At 41.9% G+C, this 24,893-nt stretch overlaps 2 protein-coding genes and 1 non-coding gene across 4 annotated transcripts; 2 read left to right on the top strand and 1 right to left on the bottom strand.

The window, feature by feature from the left end:
• Window positions 1–607: 607 nt before the first annotated feature.
• On the top strand, window positions 608–6,866 carry tbpl1 (TBP-like 1). Its single transcript, XM_063015491.1, has 7 exons — window positions 608–779; window positions 2,129–2,315; window positions 3,374–3,456; window positions 3,557–3,620; window positions 3,711–3,814; window positions 5,223–5,317; window positions 6,407–6,866. Exons 2-7 carry the CDS (start codon window positions 2,181–2,183, stop codon window positions 6,484–6,486), a joined length of 561 nt encoding a protein of 186 aa, XP_062871561.1. The 5' UTR covers window positions 608–779; window positions 2,129–2,180; the 3' UTR covers window positions 6,487–6,866.
• A 740-nt stretch (window positions 6,867–7,606) lies between these two features.
• Window positions 7,607–23,935, bottom strand: slc2a12 (solute carrier family 2 member 12). Of its 2 annotated transcripts, none has more exons than XM_063015539.1 (6): window positions 23,829–23,935; window positions 22,292–22,734; window positions 14,831–16,141; window positions 11,526–11,648; window positions 10,451–10,583; window positions 7,607–8,743 (listed from the first exon to the last, which is right to left on the bottom strand). In XM_063015539.1, exons 2-6 carry the CDS (start codon window positions 22,401–22,403, stop codon window positions 8,650–8,652), a joined length of 1,773 nt encoding a protein of 590 aa, XP_062871609.1. In that variant the 5' UTR covers window positions 22,404–22,734; window positions 23,829–23,935; the 3' UTR covers window positions 7,607–8,649. The 2 variants fall into 2 exon arrangements, with proteins under 2 accessions (XP_062871609.1, XP_062871608.1); XM_063015538.1 differs by having other exon boundaries at window positions 22,292–22,426; window positions 23,829–23,853.
• On the top strand, window positions 7,787–7,981 carry LOC134334032 (U2 spliceosomal RNA). The gene has a single exon (XR_010015452.1). It is a non-coding gene; the product is annotated as a U2 spliceosomal RNA (small nuclear RNA).
• Window positions 23,936–24,893: the final 958 nt, after the last annotated feature.

Below are 24,893 nucleotides of genomic sequence, written 5' to 3'. Positions count from 1 at the left end.
GGCTACCTAATACTCCTGTGTATTTGTTTTAAATTTGTTGTACTTTCTAAAGTAGCAAATGAGTCACCAGTCTAGTGACTACGTACATTTAGGTTACATTGAAGTACTTTTAAAATATAGTATTAATGTCTGCTTTAGGGCATTTTGAGGCATTTATTTAATTCTATTTTAGTGTAAGGGTGGCACGGTGGGTAGCACTTCTGCCTCACAGCAAGAAGGTCCTGGATTCGATCCCCAGGTGGGGTGGTTCGGGTCCTTTCTGTGTGGAGTTTGCATGTTCTCCCTGAGTCTGTGTGGGTTTCCTTCCACAGTCCAAAGACGTGCAAGTGAGGTGAATTAGAGATGCTAAATTGTCCATGACTGTGTTTGACATTAAAACTTGATCTGATGAATCTTGTGTAACCAGTAACTACCGTTTCTGTCATGGATGTAACCAAAGTGTGTAAAACATGACGTTAAAATTCTAATAAACTAATAAATTTGAGTGTAACTTTAGTAGTTTTAGTTTTTGTTTGTTGTTGTGTTATTGATTGTAGTCTTCATCTTCACTAGGGGCGCTGATACGTTACTGCGTCACTTCCGTCACAGCAACACGGAGTGACGTCATCCACGCCAATGGCCGCTGCTCGTTGCTATGCATCAGAGCCTGAAGCCTTTGTTTAGTTTGTTAAATAAATGTGCAGTTTAGCGCAGTTTTTATCAGATTTTATTATTAATAGTGTTTTATACTGAATATTTATTGCATATCACTGCTTATACTGAAGCGTCCTCGTTTGCAAGTAAGTGGTTTATTTATAAGAGCGCTGTTAGCAACGCTGCTGTGATGAGTTTGTTTAGAATTGTTAGATTTTATTTACATTTACAAATAATTCCTGCAGTATTAGTCCTAATATTTAGAAGAATAGATTGTTATAACTGTCCATAGGAAATGAGAAGCTGAAGGGGCGTTACATGGGTTTGTAGTCTTGTGTGTTTTAGTATTAGCAACTAGCATGCTAACAATACCGTTCACACAGTAAAATTTATAAGCTATTGAGTTCATTATGTGTGTTTATTATATGTGTAATCATAGAATGCAGTAGTAATACAGCAAATTCAATCCGAATTCAATTTATTTAAAATAAAAGACCCGCTTTAACTGATCTATTTTGACAAACTTCTACTGTGCGGAACACTGTTACTGTTATTACTGAGCATCTATTAAATTTAGCCGCAGTTTAGTAAAGGCAAGTGTTCGTTAAATCATATAATACGTTCAAATGATTAAGCTCGCTTTCCTAAGAATGGTAACCACTATGTCTGGATTCATAAAGTCCAGGAAAACTAATGGAAAACGCAGTAGATGAAATGTTTAGTAAGGTCACAGTGTTCCGTACAGTTAAATTGATAAGCTATTGAGTTCATTAAGTGTGTTCATTATATGGATAATCATAGAACGCAGTAATACAGCAAATTGAATCTGAATTCAATTTCTTCAAAAGAAAAGGCCCGGTTTAACTGATCTATTTTGACAAACTTCTACTGTGTGGAACACTGTTACTGTTATTACTGAGCATCTATTAACTATTAGCTGAAGTTTAGTAAAGAGAAGTGTCAATTAAATCATATAATAAGTTAAAACGATCAAACTCGCTGTCCTAAGATTCGTAACCACTATGTTTGGATTCATAAAGTCCAGGGAAACAAATGGAAAACGCCGTAGATGAAGTGTTTAGTAAGGTCACAGTGTTCCGTACAGTTGAGTTTTTCATGCAGCACTGTGTAAAGTACAAACCTCAATTACAGAAAAGTGCAGACGGTATGCAAAAGAAAATAATTGATTTGTAACCTTCATAATTTCAACCTGTATAATTGCAAACACAATTATATTTAATTTATGTTTGATCTTACTAACGCCTGCAGCACTTTGTAAATAACAGGTGAGACAGAAGCATGTTTACCATTGTGTTAACCTTTATATAATATATAATTTAAATAGCTAAATCCTAAAATGGAACAAACATGGTGTCTGAAGCTATTCCCGCCTGACCTGGTGCATATATATAGGTCATAAAAGGCCATTTGATATTTTTGCTAGTGCATAATGCACTAAGATATATACCATTTGTTTTTCTGTTTTATTTTTCAGACGTCTAAAAGTGACATGCATTTGTAAAGCATCTTCCATCCAAAGAGACCTCATGGAGCCGACTAACGATGTGGCACTGGACATCATCATCACAAACGTGGTCTCCGTGTTCAGGACCAGGTGCCATCTCAACCTGCGCACTATCGGCCTAGAGGGGAACAATGTCATCTACAAACCAGAAATGGGAGTAAGTTATGGGTCAGAGATATGACCAAAATAGCTTGGGATACTGACAGGCTGGTCACCTACTAAAATAATGAATCAGTAATCAATCAAATGTTCCGCCTTTTATAAATGACGTTATGATGTGACTTGACACAAATCTTAACAAACTGTCTTGGCGAGCCACCATCACACCTTTGTATAGTTACAGTTGGCGTCAGTTTTGCAGGGCAGTCAGTATCAGTCAAATCAATGTTGGTATCAGCCAGCACTCAAAGCTTTGTTAGGAGTCGATACACCAGTAAAAGTAAATGCTAGTGTGTTGGCTGCATGTAAATGTCAGAACAGTAAAAATATCTGACACAAAATACTGGCGGTATTTTTGAAGTTTTATGAACTACAACTGGGTGGCTCAGTGAGTAGCACTGGTGCCTCACAGCAAAAAGGTCCTGGGTTCGATCCCAGGTAGAGCGGTTCAGGTCTTTTCTGTGTGGAGTTTGCATGTTCTCCCATGTCCGGTTTCCTCCCACAGTCCAAAGACGTGCAAGTGAGGTGAATTGAAGATACAAAATTGTCCATGACTGAGTTTTACTGTGTTAAAGACGTGAACTGATGCGGCACGGTGGCGGGGTGGGTAGCACTGTCACCTCACAACAAAAAGGTCTTGGGTTCGATTCCCATGTTGAGCGGTCTGGGTCCTTTCTGTGTGGAGTTTGCATGTTCTCCCCGTGTCTGCGTGGGTTTCCTCCGGGAGCTCCGGTTTTCTCCCACAGTACAAAGACATACAAGTGAGGTGAATTGAAGATACAAAATTGTCCATGACTGTGTTTGTCATTAAAAATCTTGAACAGATGAATCTTGTTTAAGCAGTACCTGTCCTGTCATGAATGTAACCAAAAGTGTGTAACATGACGTTAAAATCCTAATTAACAAATAAATATTAACTCATCAAGTGGATCTGTAACAATTCTTAAAATTGTATAACTGAGTTAAGACAGTACAATGGATTATATGCTGTTTACTTGACCAGTAAACTGAAATCAGGTAATGACCATGTTGACCCATGTGTTTGTTTCCTACCAGAAAGTCTTAATGAAGTTGCGTAAACCACGCATCACTGCCTCCATATGGTCGTCAGGAAAAATCATTTGCACTGGAGCAACCAGGTTTGCAAGTACAAAACTCTTATTTCTTTCCTGTATCACCTTCAGTTAAACCATCAGCACTAATAAACAGTTTTTCAACCTGTTCTGCTTCTCTCTCTAGCGAAGACGAGGCTAAACTGGGTGCCAGAAGGTTAGCCCGCTGTCTCCAGAAGATTGGATTCAAGGTGAAGCTTTTTGCTTTGTCACTGCGGTCACGTATTAAGAGTGACGAGTTGACCAGTTTGTTAAAAATCTGTGTGTTTGCTCTCCTGCAGGTGAAGTTTTCAGACTTTAAGGTTGTGAACGTCCTGGCTGTCTGTTCCATGCCCTTTCAGATCCGTCTCATCGAGTTCACTAAGAACAACCGCCCCATAGCCAGGTACAGCAGTTTTTACTTCCTATCCATGCTTGTTTTAGCTCACCCTGGGCACAGGGTAGCACTTTCGCCTCACAGCAAGAAGGTCCTGGGTTCGATCCCCAGGTGGGGAGGTCTGGGTCCTTTCTGTGTGGAGTTTGCATGTTCTCCCCGTGTCTGTGTGGGTTTCCTCCAGGAGCTCCAATGCAGCCAATTCGAGCTGCTAAAATTTGTCCATCCTGATGGACTGACTACCTGTCCAGGGTGTCCAGCGCAGTTGTAGCCTAGTGGTTAAGGTACTGGATTGGTAATCGAAAGGTAGCTGGTTCAAGCCCCACCACTGCTGGTTGCCACTCTTGGGCCCTTGACCAAGGCACTCGACCCTCAATTGGTTAGACCGAATACTGTCACAGTACTGTAAGTCGCTCTGGACTGAATTTAGCATTTTTGCATCATTAACTTGGTTGTTTTAGTAAATTAAGGGCTTAATAATCAACAGATTAGTCTTTATTTGTATTTGAAAGGGCACAAAAATGGGAAAAACTGTTTATTTGACGGTTTTCATCAAAAGTGGCTCACAAGTAAGAACTTTCAACCTAAACCTACAGCTGAGCAGCAGAGGGTCGTGCTCTAACTGTGACTTTGGGGATTTACTTCTGTATATGAACACCTTCTGTATATTTGCACATCAATAACTGAACTACCACTGCTGTGTTACAGCGCCCTCTATTGGTAAGAAGATTACAGAACATACTGTGGCTCTGGGAAGCTCAGCTACAGTAACCAGTTCGTTGTAGAATCGAGTTAGTGTGTTAAAACTGACTGACTGTTAAATGTTGCCACAATAGGATTTTTGGGGGCTGATATTTTCTTTAAAGGATCATAATACTAAAAATTTAACCAGAAAAGACTTAATTATTTTAAGAATTCACTTTGTCCTGAAGCATGACTTAGAAACACAGGGTTCAGACTGAGTTAGTAGTTTAAAAGAATTATTTAGGTAAAGAAAAGGTGACTTTCATCAGTAGCATCCTGTCTCCAGCAGTTGGAATAAACATTTAACAAGCAAAAAATGTTTGTACTGAAATCTGTAGTGTTTACCAAAGCACTTTTTCAAACTGAATAATAAATTAACAAATAATAAATAGATTTATCCTAAAATCTTCAGCTCTGTGGTCCACAGATTGCAGCTGTAAATTAATTAAAGTTTTCATGAGCAATAACTGTACTTGTATGGTCGTGATTTGCAGATACTGGCAAATAAACCACATGCTCAGGTCATATTTAGAATAAGCAGCTACTTTATGAAAATAAAGTGTCTATATGAAATTACAGTTAATTTTCTCTTCTGTTGTTTCACTAATAGTTTGTTTGTTTTGTTTAGCATTTATAAATAAAATTCTTGGTTTGTTTTGTCATTTTCTTCCTTCAGCTATGAGCCTGAGCTCCATCCTGCTGCTACATACAGAATCAAAAACCTCCGTTCTACAGTGCAGGTTTTCTCCACAGGCAGCATCACCGTCACAGGTAACTTGCCTATGGGTTCTAATTCATCTGAAATGACTTTTTATGACCTTCTGCCATTTATAAATGGCTTTAATGAGTTCCATAGTACTACATATTGTGGGCGGGTGGGAGGCCGAGGCCTAGTGGTGGGTCGGCGTCCAGTCCAGGGTGTGTTACTTCATTGCGTACAGTGATTCCAGGGAAATGTAGTATACGTATTTTATAGTCTACAGGTACCACTGAAATAAAAGTGGAAAATTTCTCAGGGCTTTTTCTGTCTAATAGGGTATAAACTGATTATAGCATTAAGCGCATAACTTGAATATTTACCCACATTAGTAGCCAAACGAAAGCAGCTTGCAGCCCTCACTTCCCTCACTGCTGTATGATAGAAATCAGCGAGTGGTGGTGCATGACAAACCCTGGGTCACGACCCTTGGGTGGGTCACAAGCCACAATTAAATTGAACTTGTACACAAACACGCCTCACAGCGAGAAGGTCCTGGGTTCGATCCCCAGGCGGGGCGGTCCGGGTCCTTTCTGTGTGGAGTTTGCATGTTCTCCCCGTGCCTGCGTGGGTTTCCTCCGGGAGCTCCGGTTTCCTCCAACAGTCCAAAGACGTGCAGTTAGGTAAGCTGGGGCTACTAAATTGTCCATGAGTGTGTGACATTAAACTGATGAATCTTGTGTATCGAGTAACTACGGTTTCTGTCATGAATGGAACCAAAGTGTTTAAAACATGACGTTAAAATCCTAATAAATAATTAATGTACACAAGCACCATCTTGTGGAGGCTTTACGTTACATCTTGTAAACCACAGTGGGACCAGATTGCCACAATTTTTATTAATTAATTAATTATATTTCCCTTTGTGTTTTGCTTTGATGTGTTGTTTGTGTTAACTGGTTCGTGGTAAAATTCATGGACAAAATGTGAGTTGCTTGAAAATCCCTGGTGTATCAGGTCAGGTAAACACACAGGGGGTTACATTCATTTTAAATAGTCAAACCTGCTTAATAGAAGTCCGTGTCCAAATAAATGTCTCCATATTCTTCACCCCTGTCGTCTCCTTATTCCTGAACACATTTTTTTCTTGCGCTCTTTCACAGGACCAAACGTTCAGACTGTTGCCTCAGCTGTGGAGCAGATTTACCCTCTACTGTTCGAGTGTCAGAAACCACGCGTGTAAAACACACATCAGATTTTAAAACGAAGCACCTTATGATTAAACGTGTCGCGACGCCGAGCTGTTCCCGTCAGCGTGAGTCTGAGCAGGACTGAGAAGTCCAAGCTGCCCTTTCAGCTCTGACCTCTGTAACCACCGTACAGCTCAGAAGAAGATCATCACCGTGTACTTCCTGAACATTTTATTCCTTGTTTTTAGTGCTTGGACGGCGTTGGAAGGTCGGACATGAAAGAGCAAACATACTGAGCAGGATATTACATAACATTTACCTACTGTGTGTTCTGTTGAACAGGAACACGGGTGTATAAATCAGTCTGCAGGTCCTGTGTGTATGTGATATGTTTTCATTTTGTATTTTGCAATAAAAAAAGAGAATGAAAGAATTCTGATGTTTCAGAAACCCTGATATAGAGCATGTGTATGAACTCAAAAACTTCTAATGATCAAGATTTCTGTTTTTTTTTTATTAATTTAAAAAGAATTGGTAGAGTCAGATGAGGCACTCCAGTGGCGCAGCAGTCTATTACAGAGCTCCCCAACCTTTTTTGCAGCACAGACCGGTTTCATATAAGATATAATTTCGCGGACCGGCAGAGGCACGACGATTTAAAATAGAATAACTATAGATTGGAAAATCTGTGTGAATCTCGAGCTTTTCTTGATGCAACAAGACGCTGTTCCCACCTAGTGGTGATTGGAGACAATAACACCCCAAGAGTCTGTAATCTGTAATTATTTATTCTTTCTGTGCAGCCCGGTGGTTAGGGATCTGAGATCTAGGTCCGATCATAGCAGTGTTATCGACTGACGGACATGATCGGCAATGTCTTTTGGGTAATAGTTGGCCCTGTTTAGGATATTCCTGCCTTGTGACCCTGACCAGGATAAAGCGGTTCATGAAAATGAAAGTTACCTGAACCTATAGTTGGTAAATGGACCGGCTGTGTCTGTGTAAATTTAAACCAATCCAGAACACAGGTTTGGATCTGTGAAGGTCAGGTGAACATCAGAAGTTCGTCTGGTATGTTCTTATGGACATGTGCAGTAAATACCATTTCACAAAGGATGAGGACAACAAATCATTTGGGATGTACAGTGCTACCCCATAATAAAACAAAACGTGTATTTGTGCCGCTGGTTCTTCACCTCCTATTTTATTGACATTTTCATTCATCTTTTCAGTTAACAAGCGTCAGTTCATGGACATTTAAACATATAAAAAGTTGCTAATTTAGGCAGAAAATTCAGATTTTTGAGTACATCCAGTACATAATAGTTTTCTTAAAAAAACAACAGTCATCAGTTAAAATGGAGCAGTGCTGCTAAGATCAAGTGTAGTATCTGTTTTTATCAGTTTAATATCTGATACGTCCTCTACCCGAGGACCATATATTAAATGGATTTTTAGGCCTGGGAGTGGGAAGAGGGGCTTGCTCCGTCCGCTCCACGCATCGCCCGGGTATTGCATATCAAGCACCCAAAATCTCAAGCCACGTTTGCAGCTACTGGTTAGTAAAGATGTGCAAATGTGTGTGGAGCAAATACAGCGACTCAATCTGTGTACTGCTGGTCTACAGTAAAGTGTAAAGCTGCAAAGGTGAGAGATTTTCGGTGCTTCTGATTGTGAGAAACTGTTCGGCAGCCATGCATGACTACAAAAATGATAACAGACCCATGGCGGCTCTGTGCTTCAAACCGGTTTTGAGTATAGCACTGTTCTCTGATAGGAGGATTGTAAAAACACACCCATAAACAGATGACACTGCCACAGTTTTCAAATCTGACTTAAAAATCTGTTGTTATTATTTCAAAACAATGAATCGATGCTTTACAGTTATTGCAATAACCCTGGAAAACTACATTAAAAAACCTAGTTACTACAGTCAAGTACTTAAATGGTTAAGACAAGGCATCTGAACTCATTACTGTAGTGCATCGGTTTGTGTGTGTGCGCGTGTGTGTGAGGAACAGTAACACGGTTCACAGCAATTTCATAGCTATTTGCTTGACCATTTCTTTTTTCTCTAAAGTATCGTGATCAGCACGGTTTTGTGAGGAATCACTCGATCACTCTCTTAACATCTATTAATCAGGTGATGTGTACGTCCATCGCTGCAGAACAAACTCGTGTTGATTGTGTTAATTCTTCATCATTCGTCTCTCTGATCAGACTGCTGCTAGAGATTTCTCCTCCTGTGGCTGGTCAGTCTTGGGCTTCTTTTGCCATCTCTGGCACAACAGTGTGCTGCCCAGGTGATTCCTGCAAAACAGTAAATACCAGTAACATGGTGAGTGTGAGGATGTATACACTGATCAGCCATAACATTAAAACCACCTCCTTGTTTCTACACTCACTGTCCATTTTATCAGCTCCACTTCCCATATAGAAGCACTTTGTAGTTCTACAATTACTGACTGTAGTCCATCTATTTCTCTACGTACCTTTTTAACCTACTTTCACCCTGTTCTTCAATGGTCAGGACCCCCACAGGACCACCACAGAGCAGGTATTATTTAGGTGGTGGATGATTCTCAGCACTGCAGTGACACTGACATGGTGGTGGTGTGTTAGTGTGTGTTGTGCTGGTATGAGTGGAGGTTTTAAATACCATGTCCACTCACTGTCCACTCTATTAGACACTCCTACCTAGTTGGTCCACCTTGTAGATGTAAAGTCAGAGACGATCGCTCATCTATTGCTGCTGTTTGAGTCGGTCATCTTCTAGACCTTCATCAGTGGTCACAGGACGCTGCCCACGTGGCACTGTTGGCTGGATATTTTTGGTTGGTGGACAATTCTAAGTCCAGCAGTGACAGTGAGGTGTTTAAAAACTCCAGTGCTGAGAATGATCCACCACCCCAATAGTACCTACTCTGTGGGGGTCCTGACCATTAAAGAACGGCATGAAAGGGGGCTAACAAAGCATGCAGAGGAACAGATGGACTAGTCAGTAATTGTAGAACTACAAAGTGCTTCTATATGGTAAGTGGAGCTGATAAAATGGACAGTGAGTGTAGAAACATGGAGATTTTGGAGATACTTCAACCCAGTCGACGGGTCATCCAAGTCATTATACCTGCTGCACTCAACATGTGTACTAAGAGGAGCTACCATCAGCCAAACATTTAATGGACAGTGATATGCACAAGTCTTATGAAATAGGAAATGCCATGCACATTTGTGGGGGTCCTAATAGTTTCTATTTACAATATGTAGGGCCCTACTAAATGCTTAATAAATGGAAGCTACAATACACAGCACAGCCGACCTTAATAGTTGAATGTAAACCTAGAACATCCAGCGACGGTGTGAGGCTTCATGTTCTGTCTCAAAGATGAAAATTCTCGTCCACCAGAGTTTCCCGAGTCGTGTTTGTAGCTGCTTTACACTTTGACATCTTGGACATTTTGACTAAGTGATTGCTAACTGAATTGCCATAGGATTGCTAGGGTGCCTCATAGTGCAAATTAACCAGTAAACGTGAGGCACTTGGGCGCTACGTGAATGAAATATGTTAAACCGCTAAACACAAACTTAGAATTTAGAATTAAAATTTAGAATTTCACAGCAAATTGAATATTACAGGGGAAAAGTCTCGGTTTACGGCTGAGAATTAGGTACGGGCTTAGGTTTTTTTTAACATTACAACCAGTGCTTGAAGTGCGAAAAAGTGCCAGTATTCCCCTTATTCACATGTTATCAGCAAATTATTAAGTATTATATTGTGAACTAATCGTACCTGTCTAATAGTAAACTTCAAGAGGCTTGAAGGTTTGTAGAAAATTCATAATGTTCCTAAATGATCATTTTTTATATGCATCTCAAAACACTGTCGGTTTTTGTGTGGGTCAGGTCTTGTTTTTAAATGTGCAGCAATATGTCAAAACACTTACTAATATTCAGTATATTATACTCATCCATATTTCTATCCATACCAATCTGTACTACACGTTTGTGCTATCTTACTTCATGGCCAGCTCTTTTGAGATCTGTTCCAGCGATCGTCCCTTCGTTTCCGGCACGAACACGATCACAAATATCAGCAGCACGAAGCTCATAGCAGCATATGAGAAGATCACACTGGGTAGGCCGATATTTTCTGTAAACAGTCACACAGACAAAACATTTAATACAAAGAGAGAAGCATATTGTACAAATATAGTAGTATCTGAACTTCATATTCAAACTGACATGAAACATCTCTTGACTTTGTGCTTAGAAATACGACCAAAAATGTTAAAGTTGCTAAATACCAACCAACACTGCAAACTAAAAGGCCAAAGATATTGTTCTTTACTTCAGAACTGAAAAAGAGAACAACAATGCAGGCAGAGAACTCATCATGGGAATAGAAGGACTGGGGACTATGAATAAACGTCTCACTAGATGCTGATGATGGAACAGACAAAAGTCTTTGGGAGGCAAAGTGAAATTATGCACCGGCAAAAAATAGGCTCACAGCGACCCTCTCAAGTTGGACACATCTAACACATCTAAAACATGATATACATGATACATGATAAAAGAACATTCACCAGGACAGCAGAAGTGAGGAGCAGGGGTGGAAATCTGCTCTAAACTGTAATGCCCACAGTTACTGTCGATGCGTTCGCTAGCTGTGTAGTTGGACAGCTTATGTCTGCAGTTTGGCTACACAGCAAAGCGACTGAAACACCGGCGACGCCACCGCATTTCATAACATGAACTAGGTGTGGAATCTGAAGCATGTAGCCAGACTGGCACTTTCTGTCCCTAATTCACTTCATGTATAAAATCCTGAACCTCCACACACATCCAAACCAGACCAGGATGAAGTGATGAAAAACATGAAAATTAAATGTAAACAAATAATTCAAACAGAAATATTTAAATAGTTCGGGTACTTTAAAGTTGTTTGCAGGCAAATGAAATCACTTGGCACTTTCCTAAAACGCATTTGATCCTTTTCAATCCAACATTAGAACCCTGACTGTAGTCGATCCTGCTGAACTGAAGTACCATCATGAACTGTATTTATATTGGGCTGTTTGTGTGATTTTACCTGTGAGTGTAAGGAAGCTCATTGATATGACCAGGTTCATTGCCCAGTTGAAGGCAGAGACCACCGACACGGCTTTTCCTCGAATCCCAGTGGGAAAGATCTCACTCAGAACCACATAGACCACTGCGAAACAAAAATACACCGAGTTAGGATAAAAGCTCTATCTAGCTTTTTTTAAATACACCGTTTTGCCAATAGTATGTCTTTTGAACGACCCTCAGACAGACTCCACAAGAATTTTAAGTGTGTGTTGGAATCCGTCAAACAAGCATTTTATGTTAGACTAAAGAGCCTGGCTTGCAATCAGTGTCCAGTTTAACCCAGACTGGTTTAACATGGTTAAAATCAGGGCACTGTGCAGGCTAGTCGACCTCCTTCATACCAAACTCACTAACCCTTATCTTTAGAGGCCTGACTTTGTGCACAGGAGCATATAGCTCATATGGTGTAGCTTAATCAGCAGGAGGCCTGAACTCTCTCCTCCATTCACATCAGCTCAGAGACGCTCAGGTCCGGCTGGTGTTACGTGATTACTAAATAAGACCAGAATAACATCTCTTCCACTTAAAGCAAAATTTTATCCTGAGGTTTCCAGAGAACCCCCCCCCCCCCCCCCCCCCCCCCCCCCCAACAGGAATACAGGAATGAAAGCTGAAATAAGCAAAAAATTAATAAGAAAAGCTGCATCAATCATTTGTGCAACATTTACAAAAAAACTCAGATCCTGGTGGGACAGATCGATTACCAAATCAAACCCAGAGTGTAAATTCTCATCAGACCAATTGCTGCTATATTGTGTAACTTTCTTATTAATGACATGATCAAATGTCACAACAGGAGTTCCGAGTATCTGTCAGCAGCGCCAGTGCCTGAAGTTCACCTTAAAGCAACAGAGCACTTCCAGCATCCACCTGAATATCAAAGTCACACTGATCTGTTTATTTTTATTTATTTATTATGAACGTCATGTTTTACACACTTTGGTTACATTCATGACAGGACGGGTTGTTTACTTGTTACTTTAGGTAGTTACTTTATTTGTCACACACTCTCTGTACATGATAAAGGTCCCGAAATGATAACCAGTCGGACGTCTACATACAGACATGACTGATGATGTCTGAGAGGGGTGGGGGATGGACCCGAAACCCTACAATGGATTGGCATCCTGTCCTTGGTGTGTTACTGCATTGAATTGAGTAATCATGGAAAAACCCTGAGCAGGATAAACTGGTGGTAAAACATGAAAATAAAATGAAATTACCTTTTTATACACCGATCAGCCATAACATTAAAACCACCTCCTTGTTTCTACACTCACTGTCCATTTTATCAGCTCCACTTACCAACAATTACTGACTGTAGTCCCCCTGGTCAGGACCCCCCACAGGACCACCACAGAGCAGGTATTATTTAGGTGGTGGATCACTCTCAGCACTGCAGTGACACTGACATGGTGGTGGTTAGGGGTGGGTTTATAAAATCGATTTTTCGATTCGAATCGATCTTTATTTGAACAATCCGATATCGATTCATATAAACGCGAGATCGATCTTTTAAATACGCCCCTTTTTACGGTGCACACGGAAATCTGTTACCCCCTTTAATTTCGCGTGACCAGCCAGTGTTTTTTCATGTAACGAGATCTGACCTGCACATCAGTTCAGCATGGCAGAAGCTCAGGTTATGACCACTACACAACTTTTTGCACTGATTTTCGCTCGGCGACGGGTCGGTGCTGGATCCGGGAGGAACTCGGTGTTCGCTCTGCGATCAAAACTCGGCTCTCAATCAATGTGTGAAACAGAGAGGGGAAACACAGGGGGGAGGTTGTAAACAGGTGGTGGAGCGCAATATAGTTTCTATCAGAATACATCAGCACACGCGAGTTTTACAGTATTTCTGACCTGATCGTTCTCTACAAAACAAAATATTTATTAACCTCCAACTCACTACAGAACGATTCATGCTGCTCATGTTGCCAAATCCACTCAGATTCATTTATTTCATCAGCGCACAAACTTTGATCGCTCGCTACTTGTTGATGTGCATGTTTGGACGTGGTATCATTAAACCTTTCATCACTTCTCACGTGTGTTTTTGTGACAGAACGTAGTTTTGGAGAGCAGAGAAGCTCGCCTGTGATTCCCCCTGGTGATAGATGGTGTAGTGTGAGACCCCCCATCGCCGATCAGTCGTGTAGTGTGAACATTACAGCGACCACGTGTTAATCAGAAAGTCGTGTCGTGTAAACTTGGTATAAGCTGTTCAACAGCCAGGTGTATGTTTACATTACATTTACAATGTTGTAGCGTGTCAGATATATAAAATAATAATAAAAAAATGAATGTTACTGTTTTCTGTTTTGGATTAATTATTTATGTAAACAAAATACACAAATATTTTTAATAATGAGTGTTTTGTACAATTATCACCTTCGTTCTCTGAACATCTGTACATATTTAAACAAAACCTGTTAATGTAACTCAAATATGCCTAAATGTGTTGAATCAAAATTGAATCAAAATTGAATCGAAAATCGAATCGAAAATCGAAGATCGAATCGAATCGGGACCTTGTGAATCGGAATCGAATCGATCCAGGAAATTAGTAGCGATACCCAGCCCTAGTGGTGGTGTGTTAGTGTGTGTTGTGCTGGTATGAGTGGATCAGACACAGCAGCGCTGCTGGAGTTTTTAACTACCTCACTGTCACTGCTGGACTGAGAATAGTCCACCAAGCAAATATATCCAGCCAACGACACCCCGTGGGCAGCGTCCTGTGACCACTGATGAAGGTCTAGAAGATGACCGACTCAAACAGCAGCAATAGATGAGCCATCGTCTCTGACTTTACAGCTACGAGGTGGACCGACTAGGTAGGAGTGTCTAATAGAGTGGACAGTGAGTGGACACGGTATTTAAAAACTCCAGCAGCGCTGCTGTGTCTGATCCACTCATACCAGCATAACACACACTAACACACCACCACCATGTCAGTGTCACTGCAGCGCTGAGAATGATCCACCACCTAAATAATATCTGCTCTGTGGTGGTCCTGTGAGGGGCCTGACCATTGAAGAACAGCATGAAAGCAGGTTAAAAAAAAGTATGTAGAGAAACAGATGGACTACAGTCAGTAATTGTAGAACTACAAAGTGCTTCTATATGGTAAGTGGAGCTGATAACATGGACAGTGAGTGTAGAAACAAGGAGGTGGTTTTAATGTTATGGCTGATCGGTGTATAAGTGATATGGGTGTTGGAGGAGCTCCCTCTTAATTTTCCCATCTTGAGCAACACTTACTTGGTCCCAGACTGAAGGAGAAAGCTGCCACGTAGACGAGCAGACTGACCAGAGAGATCCATTTCAGAGACGGAGACACCTCGCTCACAGATTCCAGTCCTGAGTCCCTGTCCTGTGTGAGGTTTAAAATCCACGGTACCTGAGTGTGGTTGAAAGCATGATGGTTCTGTCCTGAAAATGAATGTGCATGATTAAACAATCCCTGGTGTCCATCTGTCCTAACACCAGTGTCCAGTCCCTTCCACGCTGAGCTCTGATTAAGCGGAGCGTGGTTTTGGCACAAACTGGCGACTTGGGTTTGGCTGTGCAGTGTCACCACACCGAGCGTTGCTGTTGACAGGGTCATGACGACAGCGCCCAGACAGAGAAAGGTTTTGGGCCCTACCCGGTCGACCAATAGAATCGCAGGAACAGTGCCAACCAGTTTGACCACACCGAGGCCGGTAGAGGCGAGCGTGGCGGCCTGATTGCTTTGGAAGCCCACGCCGCGGAGTACAGTAGAGGCGTAGGCTAGGAGATTAGGCTGCCCTGTCGCTTGCTGGAGGAACACCAATGCTGCGCCGATAAACAGTCTTCTGCGCATGTTGGCACGAGAACTGAACAGATCCGAAAAGCCCTGCTGGCGCTCGGCACCCAGAGCTGCCGTGATCCCCCGGATTTCCTCCTCGACGGATTCAGGAACGGTGCCCCGTAAGCGGGCGAGCGTTTCTCGCGCCTCATTTTCTCTCCGCCGAGCAAGAAGAAACCGAGGACTTTGAGGCAGAAATGGCATGATGCACATCTGCAAACCGGCGGGCACCAGCACCCCGCTCAGGGTGAACCTCCAACCCTCCGCGATTTCAGCGAACACCCAGCTTAACCCGAATCCCAGCAGCACTCCCAGCACCACCTGCAGCTCGTACACGCAAATGCACCTTCCGCGCCAGGCGGCGGGCGCCACCTCCGCTACGTACAGGCACGCCGCCGTACCGGAGAGCGCCACGGCCATGCCCACCACCACGCGGCCCGCCACCAGCGTCCAGAAGGAGGGAGCGGAGACGCTCAGCAGGGTGCCGCACGCACACAGAGCCGCCGTGAGGATGATGGAGAAGCGACGGCCGTAGCGATCCACGATGGCACCGCCGGCCACGGAGAGGAGGAAGGCTCCGAGCAGGAGGGCGCCCACGGCTTGTTCCTGCTGTGGGCATGTGAGCGCCAGCACCTCCCTGAGCTGGAGCAGAGCTCCGGAGATCAGACCCATCTCATAGCCCAGCATCAGCCCGCTGAGAGAGGCCACCGACACAGAGCACACCACCAACCCTGCTACACCTCCTGCAGAGAGAGAGAGAGAGAGAGAGAGAGAGAGAGAGAGAGAGGGGGACAGCAATCAGTACAGCTGTTTGTATTTATCTATCTACACTATATGAACAAAAGTATTGGGACACCACAAACATTGTCAAGAGGTTAAATAAATTAATTATATACAGGAAAATACAGCTCCCAACTTTGCAGCAACAGTTTAAGGAAAGCCCTTTCCTTCCAGAAAACTCTATACATAAAGTAAAGCTCAATTTAAAGAAACTCCAGTGTCCCAGCCATCAGTGCCCAGCCATACAAATACTTATTAGACCAAATGGGCACAAATTCCCACAGACATATTTCAAAGTCTTGTAAGAAGGCTCCTCAGAAGAGTGGCTGTTGTTATAGCTGAAAAGATCACACAGAGTTCACTCTATTTTAATAGCATTTGTTTTTTTAAATGGGATGTCCAACAAGCTCATGGTCAGGTGTCCATATAATTATAAATAACCATATAATGTACAGTGTATCACAAAAGTGAGTACACCCCTCACATTTCTGCAGATATTTAAGTATATCTTTTCATGGGACAACACTGACAAAATGACACTTTGACACAATGAAAAGTAGTCTGTGTGCAGCTTATATAACAGTGTAAATTTATTCTTCCCTCAAAATAACTCAATATACAGCCATTAATGTCTAAACCACCGGCAACAAAAGTGAGTACACCCCTTAGTGAAAGTTCCTGAAGTGTCAATATTTTGTGTGGCCACCATTATTTCCCAGAACTGCCTTAACTCTCCTGGGCATGGAGTTTACCAGAGCTTCACAGGTTGCCACTGGAATGCTTTTCCACTCCTCCATGACGACATCACGGAGCTGGCGGATATTCGAGACTTTGCGCTCCTCCACCTTCCGCTTGAGGATGCCCCAAAGATGTTCTATTGGGTTTAGGTCTGGAGACATGCTTGGCCAGTCCCTCACCTTTACCCTCAGCCTCTTCAATAAAGCAGTGGTCGTCTTAGAGGTGTGTTTGGGGTCATTATCATGCTGGAACACTGCCCTGCGACCCAGTTTCCGGAGGGAGGGGATCATGCTCTGCTTCAGTATTTCACAGTACATATTGGAGTTCATGTGTCCCTCAATGAAATGCAACTCCCCAACACCTGCTGCACTCATGCAGCCCCAGACCATGGCATTCCCACCACCATGCTTGACTGTAGGCATGACACACTTATCTTTGTACTCCTCACCTGATTGCCGCCACACATGCTTGAGACCATCTGAACCAAACAAATTAATCTTTGTCTCATCAGACCATAGGACATGGTTCCAGTAATCCATGTCCTTTATTGACATGTCTTCAGCAAACTGTTTGCGGGCTTTCTTGTGTAGAGACTTCAGAAGAGGCTTCCTTCTGGGGTGACAGCCATGCAGACCAATTTGATGTAGTGTGCGGCGTATGGTCTGAGCACTGACAGGCTGACCCCCCACCTTTTCAATCTCTGCAGCAATGCTGACAGCACTCCTGCGCCTATCTTCCAAAGACAGCAGTTGGATGTGACGCTGAGCACGTGCACTCAGCTTCTTTGGACGGCCAACGCGAGGTCTGTTCTGAGTGGACCCTGCTCTTTTAAAACGCTGGATGATCTTGGCCACTGTGCTGCAGCTCAGTTTCAGGGTGTTGGCAATCTTCTTGTAGCCTTGGCCATCTTCATGTAGCGCAACAATTCGTCTTTTAAGATCCTCAGAGAGTTCTTTGCCATGAGGTGCCATGTTGGAACTTTCAGTGACCAGTATGAGAGAGTGTGAGAGCTGTACTACTAAATTGAACACACCTGCTCCCTATGCACACCTGAGACCTAGTAACACTAACGAGTCACATGACATTTTGGAGGGAAAATGACAAGCAGTGCTCAATTTGGACATTTAGGGGTGTAGTCTCTTAGGGGTGTACTCACTTTTGTTGCCGGTGGTTTAGACATTAATGGCTGTATATTGAGTTATTTTGAGGGAAGAATAAATTTACACTGTTATATAAGCTGCACACAGACTACTTTTCATTGTGTCAAAGTGTCATTTTGTCAGTGTTGTCCCATGAAAAGATATACTTAAATATCTGCAGAAATGTGAGGGGTGTACTCACTTTTGTGATACACTGTATCTATACTCTGATTGAGTATAGACACCCATTTATCATGTAGAATGTCAGAAATTCTGAGTTTCGACCTTCAGGCAAACAACCTAATGTAGTCACCTGTAATGAGAGAGTCTTAAATTTACATACACCGATCAGCCATAACATTATGACCACCTCCTTGTTTTTAAACTCACTGTCCATTTTATCAGCTCCACTTACCATTTAGAAGCACAGAGTGGACAGTGAGTGGACACGGTATTTAAAAACTCCAGCAGCGCTGCTGTGTCTGATCCACTCATACCAGCACAACGCACACTAACACACCACCACCATGTCAGTGTCACTGCAGTGCTGAGAATCATCCACCACCTAAATAATACCTGCTCTGTGATGGTCCTGTGGGGGTCCTGACCATTGAAGAACAGCATGAAAGGGGGTAACAAAGCATGTAGAGAAACAGATGGACTACAGTCAGTAATTGTAGAATTACAAAGTGCTTCTATATGGTAATCGGAGCTGATAAAATGGTGGTTTTAATGTTATGGTTGATCAGTGTAAGTAATTTAATGCTGGATTTCTAAGCGACAGAAAGGCACTGGGGATGTTCCACATGATTTCTTATAAACGACACCTACACTACTGTGAGCATTATGGAATTTGGTTCAGCTGGGTGGTGACCAGAATCCAGCAGGCTGAGGTTAAGCCAGGCACTGTTTTGGTCCACTCTCACCTACATGACAAGGCTACGCTCCACAATTATCACTGAAAAAGCTTCTGTGTATTATAATAATAATAATTATATAACCAGTTGTTGCTGTTTACTGAACCACATTCACCCACGGCTAATCACCACACCCTGATATTATACCGTGCTGGTACAATGACATTGCTGTGGTTAATCTGGTTAATCTGGATAAAATATGTTACTTATGTGTACTGGGAGTAGAAGTATTCAACCATGATTATTTGTGTTATTTCATGTGTAGTATGTTGACACCTTTTGTTCACACAACAATGAGAGAATCTATTAAACCCAGAACAAACACCTTAAACTTAAAATAATCCACAAGTCAAAAGTTCATGGGACCACAGGTAATTATTGTTAAACTGGTGCACCTCAAAATGTCAACAAACTAACCTAGTACAGGCCTCTCTCTCAACAGCAGTGTGTTTGTTTGGGGTTTAACACCATGTTTGCACATATTTGTGATACTCATGGCAGGAGGGCAGGATGAGTGTTTTAGTTTGTTGTTCTTGTTAGTATTTGTTTTCTGGTGTTACTCTTATACATACATTTTTATTTTTATGATCGTAAGAAGGCACGGTGGCTCGGTGGGTAGCACTGTCACCTCACAGCAAGAAGGTCCTGGGTTCGATCCCCAGGCGGGGCGGTCCGTGTCCTTTCTGTGCGGAGTTTGCATGTTCTCCCCGTGTCTGCGTGGGTTTCCTCCGGGAGCTCCGGTTTCCTCCCACAGTCCAAAAACATGCAGTCAGGTTGATTAGAGACACTGAATTGCCCTATAGGTGAATGTGTGTGTGCCCTGCGATGGACTGGTGCCCCACCCAGAGGGTTACTGTGTGCCTTGTGCCTATTGAAAAGCTACCCTCATTTTTTTTACTTTACTTTTATTGTCTTGGCCACGCCTGCATAATCGTTCACTCAATAACAGTTGTGTGACAACATGAAAGTGTTCAAAATTTATTATTCTGAATTTAATCTGGACATTTAATTAAACCCTTTTTATCCTGGTCAGGGTTGCGGCAGGTCCTGGTTCCAGTGGGCAACACTGGGCGTAAGGCAGAAATACCCTGGACAGGGTGCCGATCTATCGCAGGGCTTCATCACCTCTCTCAGACACAGCCGATCACCCAGCAAGATGACAGCAACAAGAAATTTCCTTTCTGTGGACTGACTGACTGACTGACTGACTGACTGACTCACTGACTCACTCACTCACTCACTCACTCACTCACTCACTCACTCACTCACTCACTCACTCACTCACTCACTCACTCACTCACTCACTCACTCACTCACTCACTCACTCACTCACTCACTCACTCACTCACTGATGGTGTATGTGAAGTTAATAAGAGCTTCTGGGCTTTTAGTTTATCTACATGTACTTTAGTGCTGGCTCAGATAGCTCCAGATAAGAATTTAATTAATTAATAATTACTATGCTGGCTCAGACAGCTCCATATAATAATTTAATTATTATGATTATGTCCATTGTCTACAGCACTAACTAAGCAACAACATTATAAGAAAAACCCTTGTTATAATCATTAGACAATATTATATATTAAAAAAAAAAACATATTGAAGGTTATTGCAATCTCTTCTCTGAAAACAACCCACAGTTCCTGAGCATTTTGTTCTACTGTTGGTGTATCTAAAGCTGACAGAAGCTTCTGAGCTTTTGTTCTTCCACATGTACTTGAGCACATGCTTTAAAAAAGCTCTGCTTGGTCCGACAGCTCCATTAAAATCAAGATTTATAACTAATAACTGCGTGAAATGTGACTTTGAATTGGTTTCTAATTACAGACAAGTTGTAACGATGTGCGTTTTTAAATGCAGTAATGTACTGCATAATGTGTAACGTAATGTGTAATGTGTAACGTGCATGATAGTATGTTTGTGTGTAGTCAATGTGTAAACCTGTTTTAATTATTAATTATTAAGGTTAAACATTAATTTAATAGCTAAGTTAGTGTGTCCTAAATATACTGAATATTGGCTGAGGAATTTTGTTTATGTCCATGACTCTGACTAGGGTACAAACTGAACAAGCTTAACGTTTACCTGGCTCAAATGTTCTTCTGGCTTAAAAGATGGTTGTAATTATTAAACAGCATTGTACAAAACAAGAACATTGCATAACGTTAGAACTAGCAAACAAATGGATGTTTTCCACTCTTTATCTTCCCCTTTTTTAAATTAAGCAATGTCTTATATACTTGAACTGTGTGGAAAACAGTCACCTAGACCACTTTGTTCATTGTGGCTGACAGCAGGAATACAAAGCCCACGGTTAACTAACAAGCTCACAAATTCTAATCAAAATATAAAACACATCACTGAGGTCCTCATGATTTACTTAATTGAAAAACAGCTTCATTTGGCAAAGCAAAAACATGTGAGCAGAACTAGTGAAGCATTCTGAATAGAGATTTTAAACAAAGTCGGTAGAAAACAGTCACAAGGTAAAAAAAAACACGTGTTTCATAAAACTGAGCAGCTGGCAGGATATTAAAGCTCTTTCTGTCAGCATTCGTGTAGATCAGCCGAGTTCTGACTTAATATTTAAGCAAGATGCAAAACATCCAGATAATTTTGTAAGCAAAATACAGGTTAAATTCAGCCTCCATACTGACACAAAACAGCTTCTGTCACACACAAGTCCTCAGGATTCATGTAGCTCAGCCGCAATAAACAGAAGAACCATAAAAAAACATCATCATGATGATTTGGGCACTTGAGTAACCCAGGGGTAAATGACACTAGCTCACTACTGCTGGGATCCAGGGTTTGAAACCTCAAAGGTGCTATCAGCTGGACGGGAGTCTACATACAGACACGATTGGCTATGACTGGGGGGGGAGGGGGAACCACGATTTATTGGCACCCTATTCGTTGTGTATTACTGCACTGCTCCCAGTGCAACCCACCTCAACCCTGACCAGGATAAAGTGGTGGAAAAATCAAATGAAATAAAAATTACTATCATTTATAACCTTTTATATTTATAATCTATAATTTATAATCATTTATTAACTTTATAGCTTTTAGTCTAAACATACATTTATGTGTAGATGGGTTAAGGACATTTCTCAAGGTGGCAACCTGGTAGTGGTGGGGATTAAACTAGCAACCTTCTGATGATCCAGTACCTTAACCACTGAGCTCCCACTAGCACATTTAAATACGTTGTGCAAATTCTGTACATTTGTGTAAGTAATCCTGTAAACCCTTCACGATCTGTGGAGGTAAAGGAATGAAGACAGAGCTACATTACTGCGTGGTAGGTTCATACCTGTGTGCGCAGGTGTGGTTTTCTCAGTGTTTGTGTGTAAATCCTGAGAGTGCAGACCAGCCCTGTTCAGGAGGTCGGAGGTCACTTGGTTGGGCTCAGCCAGGGTGTCCATGCTCTCCCAGCAGGGCTGTGCAGCTGCATAAAAGGACAGAGAAATACAAAGCAGTGAAAAAGTGCTGAAGCGGTCAAGACAGATCCCTCATACTGTCCACCGGTGTGACTGGGTTCATGAGCGGTGTGTGTGCTGCAGTGCTGTGTGTGTGAACGTGTAGCTTTTTTCCGTTTCACCTCTTGCAGTGAAGGTTGTGAGATTAGGCTCAAATCTAATTCCCTGCATCTGTCTAAAATCTGGCAGTGTTTATTAGCGTTAACAAAAGTGCAAAAACTGCAAAAAAAAAATACTCATCTGATAGATAGTTTGATCTTCTGAGACTCATACCGCGCTGAAAAAAAATAATTGCACATTTTGTATGTCTTTATTACTATAGATTTCTCATGAAACAAAACATATTACACAATGGAAACTGCAAAAAAGCAAAAGTGTAAAGTAAAAGCTAGACTAAAGGTCAAAAACAATCACAGACAGTAAAAAGCAGGGGTCTTCACAGCAGCCTCTAAGCAAATCACAATATAAAGCTTGCTTGAATGTGCATTCAGGACTGACCTGTTTTTGGTGGTTCTTTGACCAAGTCTAACCATTCAGACAATCAGGTTTTGGAAGCACGACAACTTGGGGTTTCGTTGTAACCTTGGCAGGAGAACACCACTCCATGCCTTAAAGCAGGGGTGGGGAACCTTTTACTAGACACCTCACAGCAGGAAGGGCGTGGGTTCGATTCGGTTCATGTGGAGTTTGCATGTTCTCCATGTGAATTTGTGGGTTTCCTCCCATAGTCCAAAGACATGCAGTCAGGCCAACTGGAGCTACTAAACTTGCCTTAGGTGTGAATGTGTGCCCTGGCCACCTGTCCAGGGTGTTTCCTGCCATTTGCCCAGTAAATCAGACCCACTGCAACCCTGACCAGGATAAAGCAGCAGTAAAACATACTGAATTGCAGAAGTTATTGAAGTTCCAAGGCTGCTAAAACATACAGAATATGCAAATTCCACTTTCAAATGAGCAACAAATGCTAAAGAAACCAGGTTAATGCTTGAATGATCCTGTAACAGCTTTAAATTGAGTATATATTTAAGAAATATAGGTTTAATGTGCCTTTGTGTAGATATTTTAATCATTATTGTAGGGTAATCAATGTGCAGATTGCAGAAATGTCAACAATATGAATACAACCACAACACAAGTTTGGCCAAAAGTGTCAAGGTCAGTTTAACTTCAGCAGGCATGCATGCATGGATAGATAGATAAAATAAATAATAAATAAATATAAAATAATTAAATAAATAAAGCACTACACAGAGTGTATCTTGTGTTGCAGTGTAGTGAGTTTAGTCTGCATGCTGTCAATTTGGAAGCAGCTGATGTTCGTTATAGGAAGTAATGAACCATTTTAGTGTTATAAAAGAGGGTAAATCTCACCTGCTACCATTATAACAAGTCAGGACTGTTCCTCCGACTTTACTGCATCAACTCCATCATGTGAATCTCTTCTTTCTTCCCGGTTTTGGAAGCCACACTGTTTTTTACGCCACTCTTATGCCTTCGCTTAAGTCTTGGCTGCGTTTAAAAAACAGCACAGCACCCTACAGCATAGTGAGCTAAAAATTGTGCAAGACCAACCGTCACCCCTGCTTTCTCACACACTACCTAGTACGCTAGTGTGCAATTCTAAACCTGCCTTAGAACTCCGTGACAAGACGGCCGTTTTAACCGTTAGATCGATGCACACTATGTAGTAGGCTAGTGTGTGATTTGGGACGGGGCCCGGCTTGTTTTGAACAGCTGTCTGAGTGCAAGCCCCGCCCACTTCGAAATAACAGATCCTAGTTAGGAGCGTGCACGGCGGCCGGAGCGCAGGGTTGCCAGGTTGACAAAAAATCACTCTCCTTTGATACGCCAAACTAGAGGTGTGCGATGCTGCAAAATTTGGTATCGATCCGATACCAAGTAAATACAGGGCCAGTATCGCCAATACCGATACCAATACCGAAACTTTTTAATAATTAAGGTAGATGCATCATCAAATTGCTAAATCTGAATGAATTTTCATGACCTTTATGTGTATTATTGTAATACATACATTTTTTTTGTAAGTAGCTGCTCTCAGTAGGGTTGTAAATAAATTCAGTTGTTTAAAGCGGTCCGATTTCTTGTTTCTGGTGCTTTACTTTCTCACACTGTTACCATCATGGCGTATCACCACAAAGCGGCTAACTCGTACCACATAGTTGTGTTTGCTGGGTGAATAAATCTGTACATTTTTAATAGTGACCGAATACGTGTGTCCTTGTTTATTTAAAAAAAAAAAATGATGCTTTTCTGTTTACATTAATAAGCACAAAGTCCAAAGAAAAAATCTCTCATTCACCAAAACACAGAATAAGAGCCTCACTACGCATGCTCCGATTCATTTGCGCAAAGTGCGTAAGGTGCGTTCATACTTTACGTACATATAGTTTACACTATTATTTCCATAAAATTGAC

The sequence above is a fragment of the Trichomycterus rosablanca genome, chromosome 19 (assembly GCF_030014385.1).
Source record: "Trichomycterus rosablanca isolate fTriRos1 chromosome 19, fTriRos1.hap1, whole genome shotgun sequence".
Classification (NCBI taxonomy): domain Eukaryota; kingdom Metazoa; phylum Chordata; class Actinopteri; order Siluriformes; family Trichomycteridae; genus Trichomycterus; species Trichomycterus rosablanca.
Note: the sequence above shows the minus strand (reverse complement) of the source record. Positions and strands in the feature narration are given on the sequence as shown.

Excerpts from the sequence above, each read along its gene's own strand:
- slc2a12 (XM_063015538.1), bottom strand. Across the intron at positions 10,584-11,525 it reads GAGCTTCCTTACACTCACAG|AAAATATCGGCCTACCCAGT; the intron begins GTAAAATCACAC and ends GACTGTTTACAG. Across the intron at positions 8,744-10,450 it reads TCAAAAGAGCTGGCCATGAA|GAATCACCTGGGCAGCACAC; the intron begins GTAAGATAGCAC and ends ACTGTTTTGCAG.
- tbpl1 (XM_063015491.1), top strand. The coding sequence starts at position 2,181 with ATGGAGCCGACTAACGATGTGGCACTGGACATCATCATCACAAACGTG. Across the intron at positions 3,457-3,556 it reads ATTTGCACTGGAGCAACCAG|CGAAGACGAGGCTAAACTGG; the intron begins GTTTGCAAGTAC and ends TTCTCTCTCTAG. Across the intron at positions 3,621-3,710 it reads TCCAGAAGATTGGATTCAAG|GTGAAGTTTTCAGACTTTAA; the intron begins GTGAAGCTTTTT and ends GCTCTCCTGCAG.